At 36.7% G+C, this 12,729-nt stretch overlaps 1 protein-coding gene across 4 annotated transcripts in view; it reads left to right on the forward strand.

Moving 5' to 3' along the window:
• Nucleotides 1-12,423, forward strand: part of LOC134345310 (guanine nucleotide-binding protein subunit beta-4) — a 52,245-nt gene extending 39,822 nt beyond the window's left edge. For all 4 annotated transcript variants that reach the window (XM_063045766.1, XM_063045765.1, XM_063045767.1 and 1 more), the window contains exons 3-10: nt 2,930-2,968; nt 3,064-3,170; nt 5,244-5,307; nt 5,393-5,555; nt 6,412-6,478; nt 7,063-7,264; nt 7,573-7,789; nt 9,371-12,423. In XM_063045766.1, the coding sequence (XP_062901836.1) occupies nt 2,930-2,968; nt 3,064-3,170; nt 5,244-5,307; nt 5,393-5,555; nt 6,412-6,478; nt 7,063-7,264; nt 7,573-7,789; nt 9,371-9,477 (966 nt within the window). In that variant the 3' untranslated portion in view covers nt 9,478-12,423. The remainder of the gene's footprint in view (nt 1-2,929; nt 2,969-3,063; nt 3,171-5,243; nt 5,308-5,392; nt 5,556-6,411; nt 6,479-7,062; nt 7,265-7,572; nt 7,790-9,370) is intronic.
• Nucleotides 12,424-12,729: the final 306 nt, after the last annotated feature.

A 12,729-nucleotide genomic window follows, 5' to 3' on the forward strand; every position in this document is an offset into this window, starting at 1 on the left:
GTGGGTTGATGGAGGGAGATCTGTACCTGTTAGTACCTATCATTTATTTACAGTGATTATTCAGTTGAGCGTTAAATTTCTGTAGACCCTTGTAGAGGCTTGTGGTGAAATAAATAGCCACATTTTGTAAATTACTCACCCCAAGTCATGAAATAAGGCCTAGTGCCATAGACCTATCACATGGGCATTGACTCTAGTCTGTATTTGTATCAATCACCAGTCTGAATTGGGCACAATTTTTTTTAAGAATTTCAATTCTATATTTTGAAATTTGTTTATATGGTTGCATAATTGCTCATCCAATATTTAGTCTGTTAACCATTTCTATTTTTTTGTGGTTTTACTGTCCAAACATTGTTATATCTGGAACCCCACAGATCCATCTTCCCATTCACCTGGATCCTACACTTGCTGTCACTTTGTGACATCATCTGTAAGCGACAATCTCAGCTTCCATGTGAATGCTGACAGCAACTAGGTCTAGTTCACTGGACATCTTGTGACTTCTCCAGGCAGAGTGCCATGACGTCAGTGTCTTCCTATTTGGCCGTGAACTCTTTTGCCTTATTCTTCGCCTCAGAATAGCTGTCTCCAAATAGTCATCAAAAACTGATGCTTTTTATTTTGTGTTGAGAAATGTCAGGCCATAATCAATGAATACCTGAGATTCATTTTTTTAAAGCTTTATTTTGATCCTTTCGCACATGGTGCTTTGAGGGTGGTTTTCGGAAATGACATGCTTCAAAGGTAAATGGATTGCTGGCAATTCATAGGCATATTGTGAACTGCATTTAAAATAAATAAGTCTAGTAACTTGCAATGTGCTATGAAATCCAATGATCATTTGTGGTAAATGTTAACAGTTGCTAAGGTTTTCAATTTGCCTTGTGCTAAATTTAATGCTAAGTGACAGACTGATGATGGGAAACTGGTCAGAACTGTTGGATAAAACTACATATTAACAGGGTGTTCAAAATTAATTTGGTGGCTATTTAAACAATCCAAAGATAAACATGCTTCACCTTTCCAAACACGAGGAAATCTGCAGATGCTGGAAATTCAAGCAACACGCACAAAAAATGCTGGTAAACGCAGCAGGCCAGGCAGCACCTACAGGAAGAGGTAGAGATGCTGCCTGGCCTGCTGCGTTCACCAGCACTTTTTGTGCGTGTCACCTTACCAAATATTTGTTGTGCTCAACTGAAAGTGTGAGATTAACTAATAAAAGGAAGGGGTGTATTAAAAGAACCAAGGATACAATAGATCTAGGAAAGTGAGATTTTTAAAGCGCATATTAGTAAGAAAACAAGAAATGGTCAGGGTTCCAATAACAGAACCAATTTTTTTTTCTTTTACAAAGATTGCATAGAAAAGATTACTTCAGTGTTCAGGGAAAGATATTAGCCAAGGATAACATGAGCTCTTTCAAAAATGAATGAAGGGACCTTTAACTGTGAAAATGCAATGGTGGGCATAACGATGTAAGTTTTTTCAGAGCTACTGACAGTTCACTTTAGACAATATCCATAACTTGTTGAACATAATAGGATCAACAGATTTAGTGTTGGTGGGGTAGGGGGAAGCGCTTAATGAATTGTACAATATTAGGACATAATGGTGTGCACCCTAGGTTTAAATGAAGTAGTTGAGGTGCTTAGCCATAGTTTTTAACCATACTCTCGGTCTGTATAATGCTTTATTTAATATGTCACTCAGTTGGACCACATTATTAATGTGTGGGTTGTGCTGAATGCATCAGTTCCACGGCACGTTCCACAATGCGGGCGACCAAGCCAAGAGAGGCCAAACCTGAGGCCATGTGCCCACCGCTACTACTCAATGCACCCCCATAAATCTGTTTTCACTGTCTTAGTGCCTGATATTCAGAGACATGAAAACTGCTTTGAGAGACTGAAATAATTTGAAAATTTTTAATTATAATTATATAGGGCATGCATTTGAGGTGGGAGGTAAGTTTAAAGGACATGGGCAGGCCCAGTTTTTTTTAAACAGAGAAAGTGGCGGGTGTCTGGAATGCTCTACCTGTGGTGCTGGTAGAGTCAAATATGTTACGAGGTATTCAAGAAGCTCTTTGATAGGCGCATGAATGTGTAGGAAATAAGGTGTCTACACTGTGTAGGCAGAAAGGATTAGTTTAGTTGGGCATTTGATCACTGATTTTATTATCTTGGCAAAACGTTATGGGCTGTAGGGCCTGTTTCTGTGCTGAACTGTTTTATGTTCTAGATAATTGTGTTAAACCACAGTAAAAATAATTACCAAAACTAACGTGAATTGGCTCCTTGGTATGTTCTAGAAATGCTGAAGGATGCGAAGGGCTTAATGGCCTACTGTTTAATTTATCTCTTGGTGCCTTTCCAGGTGCCATTGCTTCCCTAGCCATGTCAACTTTCTTAGCCTTCTTGTATTTTGGTTCAGACTGCCTCATGCCAGGTTTGTGTTTTATTATTCTCCTTTCTCATCCCTTCATCTGAGGTCCTCATTGAAGAATAACAATAGTCAGCTGGCTATTTTGGTGGGTGCCTTCCGCTTGTCTACAACTCGATGCCAAATTAGCTCCTGTCATTCTTGTGTTGCAAAGGGAACTGGGATAGTCACCCCAGAAATGATTTGGGTTGCTTTTCTCAGGCTTAAAATGTTAAGGATTTGTAAGAGTCAACCCTGCAAAAGAAAAATCTGTCAAAGTGTGTCATGACATTCGTTCTTGAGCATAGCAATGGGAGATGAGAATGCTAGTGATGGAGGGAGAGGCACAAGAAGATGCCCTTAAACTTGTGAAATGGCAGATCAAGAAAATGCCAATGGGTTTATCTATCGATAAGTATAATGGTAGTGTAAATATGATCTTAAGTAGTAGTATTGCTTGTTACTGGCAATGTAGCAAATAAAATAATATTTGTCATTACAGGATGCAAGGAAAGCTTGTGGTGATTCAACCCTTGCTCAGGTAAACACCTCTGATGGAATATGGACAAAGAGTTTGCTTTACCTTTCTACTTCGTAATTTTCATTGAAACATAACTAACTAAATGTTATTTCCAGATCACAGCTGGTCTGGATTCAGTGGGTCGAATACAAATGCGCACAAGGCGTACACTGAGGGGACACTTGGCTAAAATATATGCCATGCACTGGGGATCAGACTCCAGGTTAGTAGATAAATGTTAAAGCTCTTGACTTGTATGATCAGTTAGCACAGTCACTATTAAATATATCTCACTTGTTGATCATGCATTTTAAGAATTTTATATTGAATCAATTACTCTGTTAATTGTGTAAGGGCAGCAATATGTCATCTGCATTCACATGGATATTATTAAGCTTGAATGGCATTTCTTTTATTTATTTCCAGGTGCCTTTATCTGGAGCCTTTTGTTTTTTTGCTTTATAAATGTACACTTGCCCAGGCTAGTCCAATAATTAATCAGTTATAACTTCCATGGAATTCCTTGCAAAAGCCCATTTATTCAAATTGACCAGTGTGTGAAATTGCTTTACAGAAGTCAGTGATGAAAATGTTACAATAGTGGACCTTTTTACAATATTAGGTTTAATATCACCGGAATATATCATGAAATTTGTTAACTTTACGGCAGCAGTACAATGAAATACATGATAGATAAATATTGAGAAGAAAACTGGATTACGTGTGTGTGTGTGTGTGTGTGTGTGTGTGTGTGTGTGTGTGTGTGTGTGTGTGTGTTTCGTTTCTAAATCGGATGGCAGAGGGCAAGAAGCTGTTCCTGAATCACTGAGTATGTGCTTTCGGGTTTCTGTATCTCCTTCCTGATGGTAGCAATGAGAAGGGGGCATGTCCTGGGTGGTGGGGATCCTTAATGATGGGATGGACACAGACTTCCTTGAAAGTTTCTTGGATATTCTGGAGGCTAGTACTCGTGATGGATGGAGATGATTAATTTTAGAAGTTTCTGCAACTTGATCCTGTTCAGTAGATCCCCATACCAGATAGTGATGCAGCCAGTCAGAATGTTCTCCACAGTACATTTCTAGAAGTTTTCAAGTGTTTTGGTTGACAAACCAAATCTCCACAAACTCCTAATGAAATGTAGCCACTTTTTTTTTATAGCTGCACCAATATGTATCCAGGTTAGGCCCGCAGATATATTGGCACCCAGGAACTTGAAATTTCAATGCTAAAGTAATTTCAGTGCTAGCTACAATATAAACTGTGGTTGTATCATGGGCTTATTATTGGTCATGGATAAGTAACATGTTTTGTACGTGGCTGAAACCAACCCTTCTTTATAAATGAAGTATTGTAATGGATTTTAATTTATAGTTTGAGTCACATCTTCTGTTTTGATTTTAATTGATGGAAGTAATCTCATTTCCAGCTGCATGGTATATCAGCTGCATTGGTTTTTATAGAAAAAGTAAATGTTTAAATTGGTGGAAGAATAGAAAGATAAGAATTTAGTGGACAGTTATTCAATGGATTTTAATTATCATAGAAGACTATTCTGCCCATTGCTCCAGCTCTCAGTATAGGTTATCACCATTTCCCTGACTTTTCCCATCTTAGTTATTACTTTAACCTTTATTCCAATTTTTTTTTCCTGAGGATTCTGTTTCCATCCTTAACCGTGTCTGGTACTTTAATCTACTTCCTAACAATACCGTTTATTTAAAAGTAAATTTTCAAATAACACTATCCTATTGATAAGTTTTACACCTTTTAATTTCTAACCCTCTGCCAAATGAAGTGCTTTGTCAATTTATATTCTGTAAGCCTTCAATTTGGAGGACTGTCAAAAGTTCATTCTGATCAAGCAAGAGAAAAAATCCACTTTCACTCATTCACCTGGAGCCACACCACCATACTTTAGCTTAGTGAATCCTGTTCCCCACTCTTATCAACACACATCAAAGTTGCTGGTGAACGCAGCAGGCCAGGCAGCATCTCTAGGAAGAGGTGCAGTCGACGTTTCAAGAGGACAGAAGACCCCCTCCTGTCTTCTATCATTTTGGATCTCCCCCTCCCCCTCCCACTTTCAAATCCCTTACTCACTCTTCCTTCAGTTAGTCCTGACGAAGGGTCTCGGCCTGAAACGTCGACTGTACCTCTTCCTAGAGATGCTGCCTGGCCTGCTGTGTTCACCAGCAACTTTGATGTGTGTTGCTTGAATTTCCAGCATCTGCAGAATTCCTGTTGTTTGTCCCCACTCTTATCCTTGGCTTTAAATATATTTTTATATTTACAGACTTTTAGTCAGTGCCTCTCAGGATGGAAAACTAATCATCTGGGACAGCTATACAACTAATAAAGTAAGACTGAAAGGAAGTTTCAGTGTTGCACATTTTAGATTATGATTAAGGTGAACTCACTTTTATTTTACTCTGTTTCCTATAGATGCATGCTATCCCCTTGCGATCTTCCTGGGTTATGACATGTGCTTATGCTCCATCTGGGAATTTTGTTGCCTGTGGTGGACTAGACAACATCTGTTCAATTTATAGCTTGAAGACTAGAGAGGGTAACGTTCGAGTAAGCAGGGAACTGCCGGGGCACACAGGTAATAGTGATTACTCTGCTTTTTCTATAGCTCTGCTATTTAAAGTGGTCTGCAGATGAACCACATTAATCAACTTTTACATTGCAGAGAAGTGATAAAGCATTAAAGCATAATTCTGCCTATGCAAAGTTGAATAATGTTGGTCAATGTTTCTTCTACTCTTTATCCAGTGATTTCTCCTACAAGCTTCGGGTAAGGATCAGGTTGTGACAGAAGATAATCAGCTAAGCAATATGGGAATGCCATACAAGAATGTCTGTTTTACAGAAGACTCTGGCTGATACTCCTATGAAATTAACCAAACCATAAATTGATCACTTTAAAAAGGGACCAAAAGTTCGTCATTTCCAACTTGGATTTCCATAAGCTGCATGCAGCTTTGCACAACATGGTGAAATAGTACTAATAAAATACATGATCTGCTGTGCTTTATTTGTTCCCTTAATCATTAGTAGCAGTTTTCAGCAACACGTAAAGCAGCAGAGGGAATAAAGTAGGAAAAATAATCCTTTTATGCCAAATTATAATCCAATTATGCCAAATTATGCAGATAATTTTTGTAAGAACAAGAGGAATAAAGATTTGACTCTGAATAAACAAATTAATGATGTGTTAATTGACCTAATGGTTAATATTTTCAGTTTAGTTTACATATTATGTTCTAGTTCTTTTGAATGCCATAGAGGTGACTTGCTAGTGCGAATAACAGTGAGAAACAAAGCATGTTATTATGGGAAGAAAGTTCTACATGTGAATTTCTTTTAGGTTAAATGCTGGATTTGATTTTAAAACCTTATGTTGATTCAACTGTAAATTATGCTAATATTGATGAACATCCACTGTTTTTTAAAAACAGGTTATTTATCATGTTGTCGCTTTCTGGATGACAATCAGATTGTTACAAGTTCAGGAGACACAAGTTGGTAAGTCCAGTTAATCAGACTTCTGCAACATTGAAGCTACTGTTGGTTCCTCTGATGAAGAGAAACAAATTATGGTATGGGGGTGCAAATGATGTGTTTAATTTGAGGTATTAATTAGAAAATTGGTAGGAGTCTATGGTAACAGGATGGTTTTGGTAATGAAGGTACGGAGGCAAAGTATGGGTGGAAATGGGTTGATTGCGGAGATGATGAGTTCAAGGGTGGGTTTTCTGAGGAAGATGTGTAATGAATGTAGATTTAAAGGAAAACAGTGGTTGAGGCAAGAAGAAAAATACTTTTGAAATGGGATGGCGAAAACAGAATCTGAACAAGCTAAGCTTAGGACGAGTGAGGAAATGGATAAATTAGAAGATGCATTTGTTAGAGCTATGCAGCCAGTATTTCTCAGCTTTCTAGGTATGTGTAGAATCAGCCTGAGAAAAAGCTTAATTTTCTTCCTTCTGCCTGCCCACTGGTCAGACAGTAACAGGGACATGTTATGTAAGCGTATAAAAATTGCTGTTGTGAATATATAGTAACTTATGCATGTTTGAAAGTCTTACTATGTTGCTTTGTATTTATAGTGCTTTATGGGACATTGAAACAGGCCATCAAACCACAACATTTACAGGACATACTGGAGATGTCATGAGTCTCACATTAAGTCCTGATATGAAGATTTTTGTTTCTGGTGCTTGTGATGCTTCTGCCAAACTCTGGGATATTCGAGATGGAATGTGTCGACAGTCATTCATAGGGCACGTATCAGATATTAATGCAGTTTGCGTAAGTATACTCTCATTTCATTAAGATAATGAAGAGTAGTTTTCATCGGCACTGAGACATGACAACATTTATGGCAATTATTTGCTGAAAAATGGCTTTTAACATTTTAAATTGTGAAGCTTAATTTAAGTATGTTTCCTTTGTGTTGTACTTTGGCTAGTTTTAAATCAAAACTAAATTCTGCAGCCTCTTAATAACATTTTCATAATTTTGTTAGTGATAATGCGATCTGATGCTAACTTCTGAACTCACTTAATATGATTATAATTTGTTCACATGAGTAATGGTATTCTTCTTTCCATTTTCAGTTTTTCCCCAATGGAAATGCATTTGCCACTGGGTCAGATGATGCTACCTGCAGACTGTTTGATCTCCGAGCTGATCAGGAACTCATGATGTACTCGCATGATAATATTATCTGTGGGATTACATCAGTTGCATTTTCCAAAAGTGGACGCCTCCTGCTTGCAGGCTATGATGACTTTAATTGCAATGTTTGGGACTCTTTAAAAGGAGATCGTGCAGGTCAGGGGAAAAACTTTGCTTGACCAATTTCTTTAAAAGAATTTTGGAGATAAGCTAAGGCACAAACAAGATTTTAAGCATAAATGAAATTGATATAAAAGCCATTTTAGATATTTCTGTTGAAGAATCTACTATAAATATTATAACTTTTAGTGTGGGTAAAGGATAGGTGGTTTAGAAGATGTTTGATTGTTTAGTTTTCCAGAGCAGCTTTTCCACCTTGTTCAAAGTTTGCCATAATGGTCTGTCATGTTACTTCAGCTGAACTAGTCTTGTTATTAAGTGAATCATTTTCTTAACCAGTCCATGTATCTCTCATGAGCAGGAGTTTATCTTTTTCCAATACCATATTAAAGGAAATCAAAGGCAAAATGCTGTAACTATTCAGTTTGGGCAACAGCAGTTAAAAAGAAAAGAAGCAAATACCATGTTAAGACTGAACTCTGACTCATCATATTCTAGCCAACTTGAATTTACATCATGCATTTCTACAATTGCAGGAATGACACTTCAATGAATACTTTTAGTGAGAATGGCCATTTATGCAGACAAAATGAATGACTGGGTTTGGTTTATGTTGGACTGTCACTAAAGCCACATTGGGGCATTGCTTAGGTGCAACACACCATAGTTGCTTGTGTTATTCCTATCAGCATTTTTCCCCATTAATCTCATGGTTTGCTTTCATGGTGTCATGTCATTTCTGAATACTCCTTAGCAAAGTGTGTTAGTTGTGTATAGTCCTGATGGCTGATGCTGCTGAAATCTTCTATCACAGGACATTTAATTAGGTGTAATGCAAATCTATGGAGGAAACAATTGTTTTAATTTTCTGTTTTGTGTGGGATTTGTTGACTACCTTAAGTACTTTACGAAAGTGTAAATTTGATACTTTTTATTATTTTAAAAGTCAGAGTTTTCCCTTATTCAATTATAATTTGATTATAAGTATCTGGTTATTTGAACACCAAGTTGCCTTGTTTGTAGATGTATTTAATCATCTATCACTATTATAGTGACTGACTTGTCTTTTGGCGGGGGGGGGGCGGTAACAGAAAATGCAACTTCTCACTTGGTAGCCTGGGCCTCGCTCCATCATGGATATTCTTTGTCTTACCATTTGTTACCCCACATATTCTCTGTGACTTTTAAAACTAACTTATTTTCTCTGCCCCAGTTTTGACAAAGGAGCTTTGAACTGAAATATGAATTTTTACCCTCTTTTCATAAATTATGCCCGACTTGCCAAGTTTTTGTTTTACATTTTTGTAGTAGTTTTGATTTTCATTTTTTGGTTTCTGACCAGCTTGATGTTGAAAATTTTCTACCCTGTTTTCCATTTGTTTCATGGCCTTGCTTATTTTCTATCTCTTGTCTGTCTTCCAGCGCCAACACTTTCAATTTCTCTTCAGCTAGAATTAGTTTTGTAAATCTAGGTCTCTATTCTTTTGCAGATCCTGTTTTAAATATTCCTCCAGTTGCTTCTATCTTCTAACGATGTAAAGCTATAGTTACCAAATATTCCTGTTCAAATTGCTTTAGCTATCTAATTTAAATAATAGTATTCCTTTTATGTTGCAGGAGTACTTGCTGGACATGACAACCGTGTCAGCTGTTTAGGCATCACTGATGATGGAATGGCTGTAGCAACAGGATCATGGGACAGTTTTCTGAAAATCTGGAATTGAGGTAGTCACCCGTTCATTTGGACTACCTATGCTGCAACCAACAGCTTTAAAATAATATTCTTTTTATCAAGTATTTGCAAGTGACGTTTTTCTATCACTGAATACAATTGTATAACACAAGGCTTATGTAAAGTAGGCATATCTAATGAAGAGGAAAAAAACCTGACAGCTGTTAACTCTGAGGCTGGCACGTTATCATGGTGACTAGGGAAATATTTCAAACTAACCATTGTTTAGTTTTAATGACTGCATTGTTTGGAGCATTTTTTTTGCTCAGCTGCTAATCTGTATTGTTTTGTACAGAACGTGCACGTTACAGCAGCTAATCATGTAACATTCGTCTGTGTAAAGAAAGATCACATTTTTAAAGCTAAATTTCTAGCCTGTATTTATCAGATCACATTGAACTCAGTGATAAATTGATTGCGGTTGAGATTTTTCTCTTGTGAATTAACTTATTGTGAAAGATTTAACTTTGGTCATGTACACACACGTGCTTGATTTTTTTTTGCAGCACTTTTTAATTATACAGAACATTCCATTGATTATTTATGTTTGCAATAGGCACTGCTTAACATGGCTATGTACAGAAGCAGGATCTATCATGTCAAACTAAATGCTGTTGCAAATTTAAAAGAAAATACATACTCAATAACCCTTCATCATTGTAACACCCTCCAAATGATTTGCACCCAGAACATGTAATGCATTCTTATTTCTTTGTACCAGTGCCTGTCCTATCTGTGAACCCTGCCATTCACTCTTGCCTTCATTTGCGTTGACAGGGATGTCATTTCATGGATCAGCACCAGTATATCACTCAAGGCTTTTATCTGCACCTACCTGTGCAAAGATTGGCCATAAACTGTTTATATCACAATTTAGTCAAATGACTATCATTTTGTGCACTTTCTAATAGATATCCCACGTTCTTGACTAGGGCAGGATTTATTGGATTTATTATATTCTCTTGTGCATGCCCACATGCCTGCTATTCAAAGGTCAGTTAAAATACAGAATGAGCAACTGTAGCTGGTGCCTTCCTAACTCATCTGACTTGGTGTCATACAATGCATTTAGCTGCTGGACCGTTTTGCTTGAAATTAACATTCATGATAAGGGGGAGAAATCTTTCTGATTCAGTAACTATGTGCACTATTTTAACCTGAAATTCAATTTACAGTATGTAAACCTAAATGGCCTTTATCTAAAGTACTTATTACTGTAATGTGAGTTTTAAAAAAGGTAGTGTTTGTAAATGGAAAAATAACCAAATCATTTAGCATTAGTAACTATGAGACTCGTTACATAATATAAAATGTATAATGCATAGTTTACATGGTGATTATTGAAATTAAGTTTTGATTTTGGTCTGTCTTGGGTTATATTGGGTTGCACAAATCCATGTTGATTTTAATGCAGCTTCAGAATGTTATGACTAACCTCCCCAGTGGTGTCAACTACTCTTTGGTGTAATATATGCCCTTAAATTCAGTGTTCACATTGTGCCCACAGCAGGTTTGTAGAACTCAATTTAATGGCAGTCAGAATTTTAACTAATAATCAATACAAGTAGAGTTTATGTCAGCTTCACTTTCCACCTTCCACCACCCCCCCGCCCCACCCATCCCAAGGACAGTGGCTTTGGTGGAAAAATAAGTGTTGTTTTCCTTAAAACAAAAACATGCACTGATCAGTACTTTGCAATTTGTTAAAGTAATTCCAGTATGACTTTGGAGATTTAAAAATTTTCATTGCCTCCAAAGCAATCCCATTTTTGAGTTGAACATAAGACCATAAGATAAAGGAGCAGAAGTAGGCCGTTCGGCTCATCGAGTCTGCTCTGCCATTTTATCATGCCCAGACTATTATTACAATCCTGAAATCAAGATGTAAAAAGGTGAATACACACATGTATACAAGTACTAGCATGAAGTTTGATCTTAAAAGGATGGCACTAAGCAATTTAGATGGAGTGGTTTTAATTTCTGGACTGCACATTGTGCTATAATTAGTCTTGAGTGTTGAACTTGAGCTACTTTTTGCTACTTGGATTTTCAAAATGTTTTATTGATTTTAATCAGCCATTCTTTGAAATAAACTGTATTCATTCAATCCTATTCCAACTGTCCATTTAAAATCAATGTTAATGGATTAATCAGCCAAGCCTAGACCTTCTGATTTTGCAGTCTGCTAAATATCAAAAACAATTGAAGATTGCTTGGCCTAACCTGTCTGTGGTGTGCTGTTGCTATATACAGGATTTTCTCATCCCTTTTGAATTTCAGATCAATAGATTTTCAAGTATGGAAGCTGACTTGGTTCAGAATGTTGTTCTATTTGGATCATGTTAAGCTAATATTTGAAATATTGGAAAAAGATTCAGTATGCATTGCCCATGAAGATATCCACTTGGAAGTGGAAGCCTGAACTTATACTTCAAATGCAATGCATAGAGTTCAAATTATCCCCTCAAATGCATTGCTTCTGACAAAGGAGCCTGAAGAATGAAGATAAAATGTGATTTGTTAGAGTCAATCCAATAAAAAGCTTGCACCTTTGTGTTGGGATATTTGTACTATAAACTATGGAGAATATAAATACACTTGTGTAATTTGCTGTCATATTCAGTATTAGAATCATAGTCTAAAGCGGAACCATTTTTCAGCCTGTGCAAATAGCTTTACATAATGTTACTTGAACTGGTTACAGTATTAACACCAATTTTGTAATACTGTATTGTCTTTTGTATTCAATTCTGCAGCCAATAAAACCAGCAGTTGTGCTATGTTTTCTTCTAATGTACTGTTATAAAACATTAACTGATCTGCACTAGGTGTATCTTTATTTATAGTGATTCTACATTAATAATTCCTTTTTGTATATGTACAGTGGTTCTGTGAAACTAATGTGATAAATTCATTGTAACCAATAAAAATGCTTTTAACCAAGGTTGTGTAAAGTTTTCATATTCTAAGCTTTATGACACCTGGGAAATTTAAAGTATTTTAGTTCATGTTATAAATTTGAGGTTTCTAAATATCACCACCCATGAATATCACCTTTTAACAACTCTCTCTTGTACATTAAAACTGCAAGACTACAAACTTCTGGAAGAGAGTGGTGAGGGAGAAAAGAACGAACAGGTCTGTAGGCAAGAATGCCACGCTAAGTGGCTGAAAATATATCAATAGCAAACAATCCTGCATTATGATTTAAACCACTTTTGAACAGCCTCCTCCAGAGAGCCAT

This window comes from Mobula hypostoma, chromosome 4 (assembly GCF_963921235.1).
Source record: "Mobula hypostoma chromosome 4, sMobHyp1.1, whole genome shotgun sequence".
NCBI classification, from domain to species: Eukaryota; Metazoa; Chordata; class Chondrichthyes; order Myliobatiformes; family Myliobatidae; genus Mobula; species Mobula hypostoma.